The 15432-nt window shown below is 58.1% G+C and overlaps 2 protein-coding genes across 3 annotated transcripts in view; one reads left to right on the top strand and one right to left on the bottom strand.

The window, feature by feature from the left end:
• Positions 1-7459, top strand: part of LOC119093935 (endoplasmic reticulum lectin 1) — a 39353-nt gene extending 31894 nt beyond the window's left edge. The window contains exons 2-8 of one of the 2 annotated variants that reach the window (XM_037216955.1): positions 255-344; positions 645-725; positions 2176-2311; positions 2830-2918; positions 3942-4117; positions 5460-5760; positions 6532-7459. In XM_037216955.1, the coding sequence (XP_037072850.1) occupies positions 255-344; positions 645-725; positions 2176-2311; positions 2830-2918; positions 3942-4117; positions 5460-5760; positions 6532-6924 (1266 nt within the window). In that variant the 3' untranslated portion in view covers positions 6925-7459. The remainder of the gene's footprint in view (positions 1-254; positions 345-644; positions 726-2175; positions 2312-2829; positions 2919-3941; positions 4118-5459; positions 5761-6531) is intronic. The other variant, XM_037216956.1, reaches the window with a different exon arrangement.
• A 2134-nt stretch (positions 7460-9593) lies between these two features.
• On the bottom strand, positions 9594-15425 carry LOC119093942 (thyroid receptor-interacting protein 11-like). The gene is made up of 5 exons (XM_037216962.1): positions 15391-15425; positions 15031-15130; positions 10891-10972; positions 10244-10538; positions 9594-10008 (listed from the first exon to the last, which is right to left on the bottom strand). The coding sequence occupies exons 3-5, from the start codon at positions 10950-10952 to the stop codon at positions 9802-9804; spliced, it is 564 nt and encodes a 187-aa protein (XP_037072857.1). The 5' UTR covers positions 10953-10972; positions 15031-15130; positions 15391-15425; the 3' UTR covers positions 9594-9801.
• Between the last annotated feature and the right edge of the window lie 7 nt (positions 15426-15432).

Raw genomic sequence — 15432 nt, 5'->3', positions numbered from 1 at the left:
AACTGATTTGCGAAGCTGTGGCACTAGTGTGTTATTTTTGTTCAAATGGATGTAGTATGTTGTTGTGACTGTGCCACCAGGAAGCTGATGGATTTGTTACAAATCAGAATAAGCTTATGGAGTAATAAGATAGTTTTTGCTTATATAATAAGCTCAGTTGTATCATGGCTTATGTGATAAGCTGTGATATTTTGTTCTTGTGATAAGATGTGGTTGATCTGTAGATTTGCATAAAAGCATACCATATCTTTCAGAATGCTCCAAATATGGAATCAATCCTTATGCTTACCAAGGACAATGAGCAGTATAACTGCCAGCTGGAAAATTCAAGGAGATTGACCAAGGTATGTGATGTTGTGCCTGCTGTTAGTTTTTTATTTTTCCATCAGCTGTAAGCAATAGGCTTGTGTGTTGATTGGCTCTGTTGTTTGTTTTCATGATGGTGATCAGTGTGGTCTAGTAGACCTATGGTGATAGTTCTGCTACACAGTCCTTGCTATCAATATCTGGTAATACATCTCCAGGCAAGTTGGAAGCCCAATTTCTGGTCCCTGTATTACATGGCTGAGGCGTGATTATTAGCTAAGTAATATATCACAACGCATTCCAATGTTTGGAATGTAACCACAAAATTTGGCTTACAGGATGAGGATGTTGCCTATGAAGGCCCCAACCCATTGGAGCTGCTGGAGCCACTGTTCAGCAAAATGGCCTGTTCTTATAGGGTAAGGCGGTGTGTGTGCATGCATCTTTAAAGCATGCTTTATCCAGAAAAGCACCTCAGGATTCATACCATGGTTGGTCATGTTGGAATGATGAAAGTAGGTTTTTATCTGTTTATGATAAGATTCAAATTTATTTGAAGCATATGGCTTAGATGACATTTGATTCATGAGTGTTTCACACAAGTGTACAAGTTATCGACATGGTGTGGACAACTTGGATTACCCCTGTATGTCTTCAGACAGTGAAAGTTAGATGATGTGCCTTGTCCTATATCTTCATTACTCTTAGATGCAAACAGCAGTCTGTCAAATAACCATACCCTCAGGCCCACATGTGCAGAACCTGTCCTATCCTGTGCTCTGTGTTACAGGAAGTGATATCACTGGTCTTGGGACCAGTGATCACTCACCAAACAATGTGTGACTGGCAGGTCCTCTGATTGTTATGTCCAAAGAATTTCACATTTCGGTAAAATATGCCTTCTGAATTAGAATAAGCTTCTGCTGCTGTCCACCAGTTTCATGTACTAAATTTCACCTGCTAAATCGACCTGGGAAGGTATGCACATATTACCATGCTTGACATGTATCACATCACTTAAGGCTACATCATGTAATTTATTTGCTATTTGGTTTTCTGAGCTTTCATTCAGCACTCAGTCCTATCCTGGCCAACAGCCTATCAACTGGGAAACACCTGCCCATGAGGTGGGATGCACCCATGCAGACCACTTTGTCTAGCCCTATGTGGGCAGTCATATGCAGGCTTACAGTAGGTACTCATCATTAGTGGACTGGTCCTGAAATGGTGGACCATTGTGGGCAGCCAGTGACTTGCCCACGTCGCGACCCGCACCACACCTTCAGTACTGATGGACGAGCTGCTCGTCAGCAGGCCCAGCGTGGCCTCTGGCGCGTGACATGGCTGCTGCAGGTCGGGCGTGGGTCGGTCCGCAGTCGGCCAACGAGAGGTGGCGTGGAGGGCGTGGAGGTGGCGTGGAGGGTGGAGGTGGCGTGGAGGGCTCAGCACAGCTGAGGTGGTGCAAACTGAACTTCGAGACCGATTTAGCTAGATAATACCGTCGGTCACTTAGTTTGGGTGTCAGGGATTGGAGAGTATGTTTTACCTATCTGAGCACAGAAAGCTCCAAAGCATGCTGCCTTGGAGCAACTGAGCTGCAGCTATGGGCTGTGTTGCACCCCACATTGACTCCTGTCTCAACTCCAAATGCCATGAAGTACTAAAGACAGGTGGTAGAAGCTGCACTGAAGGCTGTGCATGCAAGCATATGCATCCTGCGTTACTCTCAGATTATGAGGTTATGCAAGCTGGCATACTCACCCTGCATTACCCTCAGGTAATCTGAGGACAACCATTGTTCTCAGAATGCATGCAGGTGATTAGCTGGCTCATGCATAGCATGCCATCATGTGAATGCCCTGCCCGCAGTTGGAGTCGTACTGGACATACGAGGTGTGCCATGGGGACTTCGTGCGGCAGTACCACGAGACCAAGGAGGGAAAGCAGACCAAGCTGATCGAGTACTTCCTGGGCCGCTACAGCAAGGACACGCTCAAGTCTCAGAGTAGGTTCTCAGTTAAGAGTGGGCAAGCATCGTGTGATGTGGGTTTTGGGTTGGCTGGCCATCGTTAGTGGACAAAGTGAATTTGCTCTGGGTACACGCATTCACTTAAGTCGTATGACGTAGTGTGATATCAAGGTAGCTGGCCAGCTAGACTTTTAAGCACCCTCTCATAGGGCAGAGATTCCTTGCGCGCTTAACTCATTAGTTGTTCACCGCGAGTTTAGCAGCAGGATGGGTTGCTCTTAACTGTGACAGTGCAAGTGTAACGACAGGGTTGGCTCGTGCTCGCGTCTATTAATAGCTGGCAGCACGCTGGGGTCTCACTTCTGGGGCCAGTGCTGTCGGTCGCCACCCGTGACGCGTCGCTCTCGTGTCGTGACGTGACGGGGAGCCGCTGGTCGTGACGCGTCGCTCTCGTGTTGTCACGTGATGGAGCGCTGGCCGGCCGTGACGCGTCGCCCTCGTGTCGTGACGTGACGAGGAGCCTGCCGGTCGTAACGCGCCGCTCCCGTCGTCAGTCGCCGAGCTGGACGCGGCCATCGCGGCGGGTACGGCCGCTTCCCCGAAGAAGCTGCGGCTGGAGGAGCTGGACCTGCCGTACCTGGAGGTGAGTGGCCGGCATCGGCGGCTGGCGTGCTGCCGTGCTTGCCGGGCCTCTCTGGCACATGACACGTCCCGGGAAGCGGTGCTGCCCCGATTGTTTGCTGGTAAAGATGGGATTCCGGCGTTCTGTGTGAAGCGTCTACCTTGTGTCACATTGTGCTGTGCATTTAGTGGCATTCCCAGCGCGTACGGGTTTGGGAACTGAGGACTGCGCACTGCTTCTCGGCGTTGTTGCCTTCCTTGTAATCTGTATGCTGCACACATTCCTCCTCCTAGTTTTCCCGGTACAAATTTTCCGGGATATTCAGGCCACTGAGATATAGCCTATCCTCGCAGTCAAGGTAGTGTTATAACTTATGAGTTGTTCCTGGTCTGACTGGAATAACTGCTTTACACCACATTCGTGCAGTCAGAGAGAATTTACACTCACACTCATACCTTTGTTTCCTGTCTGGTGCCGGCGATAGGGCCAGCACCAACAATATGTCACAACACAGCTCGCCCCGAGTCAGCCGTTGCATACTATATGGGTGGTGTTTGCATGAAAAGCGTGACCGGTCACGTCGGCTGGCCGTCCGCAGCAGCGGACTCTTGGCAGAGTCCGCCGGAAAGCGGACTAGAACGTCCCGCCATGAGCGGAACCTCAAAATTCCGTGCCTTTTAGCCACCTATTTTAACGCTTCTGCCTTCGTCACTGGAGCTTTACGACGCACTCTGCTGCTGAGGCTATATGACGTCGCCTGTCTCTCACCTTGGCAGGAAGTGCGAGGACCGCGGGAAATCGAACCCCGTGCATATGTGGTTCCATACGCGCAGTGGTTAGCGCAGATGCCTTAACTACTGCGCACTGCGCGTATCGGCACTCTATTACATATCGAGATATCGGCGGTATCGTTATTTGCGAGTGTCGGATCGGGACAGCGTACTGACGCTTGTGCGTGCAGGTGCCGTGTGGGAACAAGGATGACCTGAGTTGTATTGTCGCGTGTGGCGCCTGACCTGCGCACGACCCATGGTGTGGCTGCAGGTGCCGTACCGGGACGGCACGGTGTGCGACCTGACCGGGCGGCCGCGCGAGACGCTGGTGCGCTACGTGTGCCACGCCGGCGGCCGGCACGAGCTGGTCTCCTTCCAGGAGAGCTCCTCCTGTCAGTACGTGATCGTGGTGCTGTCGCCGCTGCTCTGCAGCCACCCAGACTACAGGTCAGTGTGACGGGGCACCACAGGCCGCTGCTCTGCAGCCACCCCGACCACAGGTCAGTGTGACGGTCGGCGCCACGGGCCGCCGCTCGCACCCAGCGCCACGCCTGGGCCGCCGCTGGTGTGTGGGGGTCAAACAGTTCAGCTCTGGTGCGATACGATACATTTGGTGCGCGGTGTGGCGTAACTCGTGTCACGTCAAGTGCAGTATCCAGTCTTGAGTACACTGTTTCATCCAGTGGCATCGTATGAGACCACGGCGTGCGCCCATAAAATCTGCTAAAAAGTATTAAAGGCTGACGATCTGCATGGGTTGTTGGCAGGCACGATCTACGGGGTTACCACTGTAACCAACGAACTTGTAACCAGCATTGTAAACAAAACCCTCGGTTGAAGACACATGTAGTAGGTGTTCAAGCTTGCTGACGTTCATTGCAAAGATATAACTACTGTGCACCGATGTTATAAATCGCAGTTGATCCGCCATACTGCGTAACCACTGTGGTGACCCCGTGTGGTGTGACGCCCCGCTGCCAGTGGTGACCCCGTGTGGTGTGACGCCCCGCTATTAGTGGTGACCTGGTGTGGTGTGGCTGACGCCCCGCTGCCGGTTGTGACCCCGTGTGGTGTGACGCCCCGCTGTCAGTGGTGACCTGATGTGGTGTGACTGACGCCCCTCCGCCAGTTGTGACCCCATGTGGTGTGACGCCCCGCTGTTGTGGTGACTTCGTGTGGTGTGACACGCCCCACTGCCAGTTGTGACCCCGTGTGGTATGACCCCCACTGTCAGTGGTGACTCCGTGTGGTGTGACTTACGCCCCGCTGCCACTGGTGACCCCGTGTGATGTGACACGCCCCTCTGCCAGTGGTGACCCCGTGTGATGTGACTTACGCCTTGCTGTCAGTGGTGACCCCGTGTGGTGTGACGCTCCGCTGCCAGTGGTGACCCCGTGTGGTGTGACTTACGCCTCGCTGCCAGTGGTGACCCCGTGTGGTGTGACGCTCCGCTGCCAGTGGTGACCCCGTGTGGTGTGACTTACGCCTCGCTGCCAGTGGTGACCCCGTGTGGTGTGACCGACTGACTGTTGTTAGTGGTGACTCCGTGTGGTGTTACTGACGCCTCGTTGTTAGTGGTGACTCCATGCGGTGTGGCTGATGCCCCGCTGTCAGCGGTGACGCCGTGTGGTGTGACTGACGCCCCGTTGTTAGTGGTGACCCCGTGCGCTGACGCTCCGTCGCTCCGTGGTCATCACGCCGCCAGCCGTTCGACTGCGTCGATACTGCGCTGCTGCACCTGCCCTCATGTTCCCCGCTCATCACGCCATCCCCTCGCCCCCGTGTGCAGGGTGACGGCCGACGTGGAGAACAGCATCCACTGCATCGCGCTCTCCAACTCGCCGAAGCGGCCGCGCTCACTGCTGGAGCTGGAGTCGGAGAGCCTGGCGCTGCGCCACCACCTGATGGCGCCGCCCGACGGCGAGCGCCAGCCGGGAGGCCGGGCCGAGCCGCGCCCCGACGCGCCAGCTCCGGCTCCGGCTCCGGCTCCGGCCGAGGAGCCCGCCGCCGCCGCCGAGTCCAAGGCCTCGCCCGTCTACGACGAGAAGCTGGTCAACGATTTTCTGGCCGGCAGGCACTGCCTGAACGGGGTGAGTGGAACAGGGACGGTTTGAGATCGGATCGTGTGATGTGTTTGTGAAGTGGTTTGCATTTGTGTGACCCAGATATGTTTTTTCCTGTAAAATTGGGGGGGGGGGGCGGGCAGGTTCCAGTCTACTCTTAGTTTGTTTTTAGAATACGTGGGGAAATGCGAATGGAAACTTGCTTGGTGGCGCATTGTGGGAGCAGGCTTCATCATTTTATTCCCTCCCCCCCCCCGCACACACCTATCCCGCAGAACTACGCCCGACGATGTGACTAAATGGCCACGTTTGTGGTAATATTTCACGTCTATTACTTGCATTCCGAATTTGGTACTACAGTGCTTTCATCACGTTTTATGTTGCGTCAGAGATGGGGCGGGTGTTTCTTAGGGAAGACTTCTTTTTACATGTTGTGTCGAGACAGAAACGGTTGCCACCAGATTTGGACCAGGTGGTGGACAGCCTTCGGATATACTCGTGTTAGCAAGGTCCATTCGGACATTTCCTTTCCTGAGATCCCCCGGCCGGTCGTGTCTTATGTGGTGAGACTCACATAAACCCCAGGAACTGAGCGGTTGCAAACGCCGTTAACGAGTGCAGTAGAGTCTGGCCTGCGTTGTTTCCCTCAACGTGAGCCCTGAACGCGGCGGCGGTGCCATGCCCTGCACAGAATCTCAAGCCAGATCTTCACTGTGTGGGCAGCCGCGGGCCTCCCGTGCTGTTCGCTGTCCGATGTCGGCATCCTTGCCACCCTGACCCCATTGGGCGCGCGGGCAGGGCTCCGGCTGGTGGCGGTACGAGTTCTGCTACGGCAAGCGGGTGGACCAGTATCACGTGAACCGGGACGGCTCGCGCACCACCCTCCACCTGGGCTTCTTCAGCCACGACGTGCACCGCCAGTGGCTACGCGCCAACCCACTGAAGCGGCCCAAGCCGGTGCCGGCGCGCCGCCACGTGTCGCACTTCTACTCGGGCGGCACCATGTGCGACGAGTCGGGCGCGCCGCGCTCCGTCGAGGTCAAGTTGAAGTGCAAGCTCTCGGACAGCCCGAACGCCGTGTCGCTGTACCTGCTGGAGCCGCGCACGTGCGAGTACATCCTGGGCGTCGAGTCGCCCATCATCTGCGGGCTGATCGACTCGGCCGACGAGGACGGACTGCTGGACCGGTAGGGGCGCGCCTGCCGGTGGACGCGGTGCGATGGCGGGTGGGACCGGTGGAGGCCGGTGGACCGGTGGAGGGGTTCGGTTGGCTGCCGGAAGGACGGGTAGAGACCGGTGAAGACCGGGGGACGGGTGGAGGAGGGTTCAGTGAGCTGCCGGGAGGACGGATAGAGACCGTGGGGCCGCACAGAGTACGGCGGAGCTGACTGGCGGATGGGTCATTGGAGATGTCTCGTGGGGCGGAGCGTGTCCCCTTGTGCCCTGGTAATGACTCATGAACCCTGCGGTCCAAGAGCGTGGCCTGGCTACACGGCTGCTGGTTTGGTGGCCCGGGCTGAACGATGTGGTAGGCGTCCGGTGGAGCGGGCCCAGAACGGCCAGCGGGCCGCCAGCGGACCGACCACTGCCGTGTGCATAACCGAGCCTTGGGGTGGGGACGGGTGACGGGCCTGGCCGTGGCCAGTATTGTGTGGCGCAGCGTGCGGTGTAGTGGAGAATGCCAACGCTTGTGACACCGCTCCCGTTGGTGAGCTGCTGTTAACGAGGGCGGCGTTTATACCACGGTTAGCTGGCACTAGAACCGCTGGGAGCATTCATATCCAGCCTATCGGCGATGTGGCCAGCAGTGACCAGTGGCGGAATCAAACACATCAGTAGATAGTCGAGGACGGCGTATGTTTTAACAGGTTGAATTAGGTCGTAGACTGATTTCCCTCTGCTCATCAAAAGTTGGTCGTGTCTGCCGTAGCATGTGTGTGATTATCCCACATTGTGATATGTTGTTGTTCCGTTACGTGCACACGGATCATATCAACACCAATACAAAGTTTTGAAAGGAGTGGTACGCATTCCATTGTGGTTTGAAAGGAGTGGTACGCATTCCATCGTGCACAAGAGCGCCAGTGCTATGCTGGGTTCAAACAGGCGGAGTGCTATGCTGGGTTCAAAGAAGCGGTCTTCGCTGTAGCCTAACGCGACCACGTCGCTGAATATGGCGACATCTGAAAGTGTGCTTATGGACTGGGACGGACCGTGTGATGCTTACCGCCCCAGGTGGCTCAGTCAGGTAAGGTCGTGTTTTCGCGCCGGCTGAATGTGGTGCGCCACGTTACGCCCAACCGTGCCTGGGCATGCACGTGGAACCTGTGAAATTGAACGCGTGAACGTTTGCAGGCGCATGACAGGTGACAGGTGTCAACCAAACTATTTGCAGCGCTAGTCGGTAATGAACGTCTGGAAATTCTCGGACGCCGTCCACTGCCACCGCGTTTGCTCTTGCATCTCGTCATTGGCGATAGAAGGTCTTTGACTGGCACGGGACTCTCCAGCCCTGTTTGAAACAGCTGCCTTTCACCTGAGCGTCCGCACAAGACGTCGGCGGCGTGATGGAAGCGTTAAATTAGCTTCACCTTTGGAATGGACAGCGCTATTTACCAGTGGCGCCGGTAGTGTAGTGGTTGACGCGTCTGCGTTAACCACTGCGCGCCTGGGAAACCAGAGGTATGGGGTTCGATTCTCCGCGTTGCCCGCCCTTCCTGCCAGGGTGAGACGCAGGCGACGCCATGTGGCCTCAGTAGCTGAATGCGTCGTAGAGCCCCAATGACACACAGCTGCGATTTACCACCCAGTAAGCGTTGGAGCCGGTTGCTCATCGCAACAGCGCAGTGGCGCCTCCCGGCGGGAGAGCTTTCAACGAGCCGACAGAGTAACGGGCAACTGAATCCCGGCGCGAGTTCGAAATCACCAAAAGAGCGTGCGGGCAGGCCGCCCTCAATGCCACTCCTATGGAGTCGTTCCCAGTTTTGCATTATGAATCGGGGGCTCATCGCAACTGATGTAGAGCAGCGCAGTACTGTTGGTCGATTCGTTTTGTTTTCGGACTTCAATGCATCTCTTACAACTCCTGATACGATTGCTTTGGAGTCGTTCCGGCGGCATTTTGGAGGGACAGAAGTCCATAATAAGCTCTAGCGGGCATGTAAGTCCAAATACGGCATATTTTGATGACAGCATCAGAGGTATTTTGTGACACTTCTTGCGGTCCCAAGCTGTAATAACGGTAGCATAAATTACAGCAAATGTCAGTCAATGTTGATGCTGACTGAATTATTAGCGTGACTGACGCATTGCGATTTGCCAGAGATATTGATCCCGCCCTGACCAGACCAGTCCCCTTGATCCGGACTTGATCCCGATCCCCTTGATCCCTGACGCCGGACGATGCCGCGCTCGCCCGCGGCATCGCCGAAGTCTCGATAACGCCTAGACAAGAATCCGAACACTACCGATTGTAGTCAGCAGGAGAGCGCTACGGACCGATTGTGGCCTGCAGGAGAGCGCTACGGGCTGATTGTGGTCTGCAGGGGAGTGTACGGACTGATTGTAGTCAGAAGGAGAGTGCTACGGACCGATTGTAGTCTGCGGAGTGCTACGGACCGATTGTAGTCTGCAGGCTACGGACCGATTGTAGTCTGCAGGAGAGCGCTACTGACCGATTGTAGTCAGCAGGAGCGTGCTTTGAACCGATTGTAGTGTGCGGGAGAGTGGTACGAACTTCGTTTTGTTCTGAGTCAGAAATTGGCAAGACTGCGTTATACTCCTGGATCAAGGCTGCTTCCCGAAATGTGAAGCGACGACTTGCAGCCAAATAATATTCGCTAGGTTTCAAAGCCACAGGAATGCATCGGATAATTTATTTCACCAATTACAGCTATCACTTTCATAAAAATAACATTGCGAGCACCATATAGTCAACAGCGTATTATTCCGCGAAGACATACATATAAAGCATTCTCATCGCACGTAATTCCCGGGCAAGCGACGCCAGATGCGCCGCCCGCTGCCGCCCGCTCTGGCGCTGTCGTCGGCGCGGCCCAGATGCGCCTGTCACGGCTCGGCAGGTCGCGGCACGTCTGTCTGCTCCGCGCCGCCGCCGTCTCCGATGATGGCGCGCAGGACACTGCTGCTGCTGGCGGCCGGCTCGGCCGGCTGCTGCTCCGACAGCGACAGCAGCAGGTTGGACGAGGTCGAGCTTTGCCGCGAGTGGCTCGGCGGCGGCGTGGTGCGCGCCGCGGTCGCCGGTATCGGCGACGCCTGCGGGCCGGGGGCAAGGAAGCGTCACGCGCATGCGCGTACTCACAGCACAGCCGAATGCACGCCAGCAGCGTCCGAACACCGCGTAGTGGCAATCTATCTGACGTGAAATCACACGAGTTAGATCTCGCTAGTCCCCCACCTTCCTCTCCCCAGGTACGGTGGAATCTGCGCCGCTCACCCGGGCCGATCCTCCTCCCCGCCCCCCGGGCATGGTGTGGCCGGTGCCGCTCACCTGGGAGCGGTGCGTGCGCGCCTCCGTGCGCCGGACCGCCTCCTGCGCCATCTTCTCCGCGGGCAGCGTGGCCGGCCGGCGCGGCGTCGACTCGGCCTCCAGGAAGCGTACGAACGCCTGGCTGAGCGACGCGCCGGCCGGGCCGGGGCCGGGCGCGCTCGGCGCCGGGTCGAGCCGCGCGCGCGCGCGCTCCTCGCGCGAGAAGTCGAGCACGGTGGCGATGACGCGCAGCACCTCGCGCTCGTGGCCGGCCGGCGCCGCTACGTACCCCACCACCAGGTTCTTGACCAGCGACCTGCGGCGGCGGCGGTGCGGAGGTCAAATCAGGGATCAGACGCCGAGGACACGGTCGACAGCGCACGCCCCCACCCGAGCAGGACACGGGGCGCCGACCAGGCCGCCGCGATGGCAGCAGACGGGCCGCCACAGGGGGCGGCCGGCCAGTTGGAGCTGCAGGGGCATGACAAGCGCCGGACAGCTCCGCAGAATGGCGGACGGCACACAAAGGCTCGCAGCTGCAACTGCGAGCACGGCGAGAAAAACCAGAACTGACGGCAGATTCAGGAGCCCTAAATGGGCCAACCTTTCAAATGTCCCACAACGAAACCACTGGCTGCGAACGGAACGCCGACCGGCCTGGTCATTACTTGTCAACTTTTCCGGACGTGTTGCCCTTGAGCTCCTCCATCTCTGCCTGCAGACGAACCATGGCGTCCACCTTGGCTTCCACTGGAATAGGGCCCGGAGCTGGCGTCAGACGGCAGCGGGCGCACACACCAACCCCTCCCCGACCCGCCCACAGCCGGCGCCGGAGCTGGCGCCAGACGGTGGCGGGCGCACACACTAACCCCTCTCCCACCCACAGCCGGCGCCGGAGCTGGCGCCACGCGGCAGCCGGCGCAAACAACAAACCCCCACAGCCGGTGCCCGTGTAGCACGGCTGTACATGGGTAACACAAACCACGTTAAAAGCGCTTCGAACTTACATCTCTTTGGAAGAACAATGATTCACATCGTGCGCAATCGCAATGTTTCACAATTACTTTGGTTACTTGCAGTATGAATAACAATGACAAATCAATACTTGCTAAGCAATGTTGGATGCACTGCGTGACTTAAGCTACCTTCACCTACCTCGAACAGCCATACAGTTTTGTTGCTTTCGTTACTAGCGTAAGCAGCAGTTTCAGTGATTGTCCGAAGCCCATTCTCGCGCGCTGTCCGCTGTCACTCTTTTATGGGCCGCAGCAAACCCTACTCCTTTTCATATAACCAAGCAGACATCCGCTAACGTACGTGTCATCCCCGGAACAGGCGGGATATTGTTGCATGAGTAATGTGGCTTAAATCATGAGGACAATGTCAACAGTGAGCTTACAAAGCAGCTAGACACAACGACGACAGAATGAACAGTAATCGCGTACGCCTTACATTAAGGCAGACGACAAAACGTCACTCGCAAAATATGGCAGCACATGCCAAACAATTAACACCCTTAACATAAAATATAACAGCGCATGCCGAACAATTAATACAATCAACGCAACATCACAGCACATGCCAAACCATTAACATACGCGAACACTGATGCGGCTACTAGTCAAATTACACAGTATCACGAAATGGCAGAACCCAAAATAAGAGGGCGGGCGGGGCGTGGCACAGCCCGGCTGGCTGAGCTGTTCGACCATGCGAGCCGCGGCGGGCGGACTCTCGGATGCGCAGACGCAGCCGACGACCGTCGCAGAGTCCGAGCATTGCTTCGACACTGAGATCGAGTCATCCAGTACCTGAAGTAATACTCAGATCTACGCAGTCCGGGGCGGGCAGCCGGCCCCCATGCCAGGCCGTGCGTCGTCGCCGGACGGCGTGCAGATGCGGCGCGTTCGCTCGCGGGGCGCGCCATTCACACCCGCGTACGCGCGGCGCGCGCTCCGAGCGTGCCAACGGCCGACTACGAGCAGACGGCGCCATTCGGGTGCGACTGACAATGAGCGCATGCTGACGCCTACGATATCGAAATAAACCGGGCGAGTGTACCGGCGTCGTGCTGGGCGTGAGGTCGCCGATCGCCAGGGGCACGAGAGGGGGAGGGGGGGGGGGGGTAGTTAGTCACATGAAGTGCTTTACCGGGGGTGTGACCTCTTGGACAGGCCAGGGGCATGCATGTCAGTGAGTTACGGGATGACGAGCGGTGGTTACTACGAGACACATACACTGTACACAAAGCACGAATAGCAGTGGTAAGAGCGGGCTATACACAGACAAACGTGCTCAAAACAGTTGGGACACCGAGCGAGTTCCTTGTTTGACCCCTCTCGGAAACCAGTCTGGACGGCAGATGAACCGCCTGATATCGTTTACGTTAGTTCAGAGGCTGACCGAGTCCACGGTGCTCCACAGCCACCACGTGAGAACTGCGACTTGGTTCACCAACACGTCACTGACTTCCCTTCACCAAAAGCATCGTAGCTTACAACTGAACAAAGCGCGCTGGCCGCTTTTTGCACGCACCAGAGGCCAGGACCACGGCCTGAGCAGCGGTCTGCGATGTGTGCAGCCGCCGGATTGCGAAGCCAGCGACCGATTCATATGTACAGAGACAGAGACAACGCCTGGGCCGTCGCATGGCAACGGACGGCGCGGACCGGACCGGACAGCTGTCCGCCGCCGCGCCGCGCCGGACAGTCGCGGCGGGTGGCCACAGAGAGCGAGAGCGAGGAGCGCCGGCGGTAGCGGCGGCAGCAGCAGTGGCGGCGGTGGCGGCGGCGACGGCCGGACGGACGGACAGCGCAGAGCGAGCGGGCCGGGCCCGAGACGCACCCCACACGGTCCGCCGAGTCGGCATCGCTCAGCGTTACCATGTGAGATTAGCCCCGCGCCGGCACGGTCCGTGGCGCGTGCAGCAGCGGCGGCGGCGGCGCGCGGACACGGACACGGGTGCAGCGGTGGCGGGCGACGGGCGCTGCGTCGGCGACACATGCGGCCGTACGCAGACCGGGGGGGGGGGGGGGGGGGGAGTGTGGCACGTGACCGGGCCGCCGGAGCCAGCCCGGACATAAACCGGGGCCGACTCATCCCGACAGCGGGTGGGAAGGGGCCGACTGGACGACACTGATAACCAGGTCACTAAAGAAATGCGAATTAGAAATGTGCATCAGCTAAATCCGGCCAGAGAACCGATCTATTGGCGAACTTTCACAATCACGGCCAATAGTTTAACACTGTCTTGAACGACAATAAATCCTAGTTTTTGCATCTCAAAAAGAGAAAGCAAGGATCATGATGTTTGTTGGTCCACAGGCGTTTCCCTGAGAGGCCAATTCGTACCCGGACCCGCAGCCACCACGGCCGTCTCAGGGATATGAAGTATACCGCGCCTCTTGCCGACACCAGGAAAAGACCACATCACTCAGCACGCGGCCCAAGACCATGCACGCATGCAGGCAAGCAGGCAACTACAGCAGGGAGGGCGCAGCGGCGCGGCCTCGGCCTCCATCCGTGCAGCAGCGGCCGGAGCGGGGCAGCGCAGGAGGCGGTCACGGCGGGATGGCGGCGCTCGGAGGGCACGTAAGCGGAGCGGTGGCCAGAGGGGGTGCCACGGCAGGCCTGGACACCCGACTGACGGGGCTATCGCTGCTCGGACGCTAAGGGTCGGTGGCGAGCGGTGAGCTTCGCCGCCTTGAGAGCGCGCAGCTGACACCGACGCTCCTGCGTGATGAAACAACGGAGGTTGCGCGCAAGGCTCATTTCTCGGGCCTCCGTGCACAAAGCAGGAACGAGATATTAAGCCAAGCATGAGGCGATGTAGATCACACTAAAGCCAAATGTCGTATGACAGCAAGCGTTCGGTAACTAACTCGGAGACCAACTGCAGGCGATCTGCTGAGCCCCAGGTGAGGTGAGGTCGGGTCAGGTGACATGCCGGCACCCAGCTCGGGTTGCACATATACCAGTCAGGTACCTGGGCTTAGTCAAGTCATCCCAGAATTACCTGCTGATATTTGTACACGCCCAGCGGACAGCAGCGCCTCTGGTGGAGACGTCCCGAACTGGCCGTCGCAGCTGCCAGCCGCGCCGAAGCCCCGCCACGGAGCTGGTCGCTCATGCCCGCGCACACCCGAGCTCGCGCCACACCACGGCCCGGCGCATCACTCGAGCGACGGCCGGCGGCGCCGCGCGCGCCCCGCCATCGTACGGACGGGCAGGTGTCCGCCGCTGCCCTCGCATAAGCCGAGCCCAAACACGCACACACACGCACCAGCGCGGCGCGGCCGACAGGGTCGGCCGTGCGGGAGCAGCACGCCCCACGGGTGGCGGGCCAGGTCACTGGGTCACAACCCACCACACCCGCAGGAGGTGGTGGGTCACGACCCACCACACCCGCAGGAGATGGTCGGTCACGACCAACTACACCCGCAGCAGATGGTGGGTCACGACCCACCACTAACGCAGGAGATGGCGGGCCAAGGCCCACTACACCCGTACCAGACGCGCCGGTTTATGAACCGCCACAATGCAACGGAATAATTCATGACCCACTACAGCTAATGTAGGGTACATAAATTTATCAACTGCTGTGCCAATGCAGGGTATGGAGATTTATGAACACCGAACCAATGCAGAGAAGTCATCACTGACCTGCCCCAGAAATGCTGGGCCCAGTGCTGCAATGCGTGGCAGTGATTCATGACCCCAAAGGACAATGCAGGGTGCAGCAGGTCATGGCCCAGCACAGCACCGCAGCGTGCCGCGGGACACGGCCGACGGCCTCCCCGGCCACCTACCGTCCGCCTTCAGAGCCACTATCAGCTCCTCCTTGCGATCTAGCTGCTCGTTGAGCCGGTTCGCTGCGGCCAGACCCTCGCTGGCTTCCTTCAGTTGGGTCTGAAGACGGAGCGCGGCTATCAACAACGACGCACCGAGACAGACAACACAAGCCAGCAACCACAACGACGCGAGTCTCCGCCGGAAATTAACACCATAACAGCCATTCATTACGGAACACCTGGACCCCTAGTGCTTCCTCGTAAGCACACCGATCCAGGGGCTGCCCCCGACAGCATATGGGGACGCCATGGTGCGGGCAACTGACGGCTGGGAGGGCCCACATGGTGGGCGAATGCCGGCGCGCGGTGTATACGGGCCTTGAGCGCGTCCACGTGCTGTGTCAGTTGCGCCGTCTCCCC

The sequence above is a fragment of the Pollicipes pollicipes genome, unplaced genomic scaffold, assembly GCF_011947565.3.
Source record: "Pollicipes pollicipes isolate AB1234 unplaced genomic scaffold, Ppol_2.1 Scaffold_4002;HRSCAF=4701_pilon_pilon_pilon, whole genome shotgun sequence".
In the NCBI taxonomy this organism is placed as follows: Eukaryota; Metazoa; Arthropoda; class Thecostraca; order Pollicipedomorpha; family Pollicipedidae; genus Pollicipes; species Pollicipes pollicipes.
The sequence above is the reverse complement of the archived record's forward strand: the minus strand, read 5'-3'. Positions and strand labels throughout refer to the sequence as shown.

What these genes read in the sequence shown, in the direction of transcription:
- LOC119093942 (XM_037216962.1), bottom strand. Translation starts at nt 10,952, where the DNA reads ATGGTTCGTCTGCAGGCAGAGATGGAGGAGCTCAAGGGCAACACGTCC. An exon ending in ACGTCCGGAAAAGTTGACAA is followed by an intron (nt 10,539 to 10,890) that starts GTAATGACCAGG and finishes CCGCCGCCGCAG; the next exon opens with GTCGCTGGTCAAGAACCTGG. An exon ending in CGCGCACGCACCGCTCCCAG is followed by an intron (nt 10,009 to 10,243) that starts GTGAGCGGCACC and finishes CCCGGCCCGCAG; the next exon opens with GCGTCGCCGATACCGGCGAC.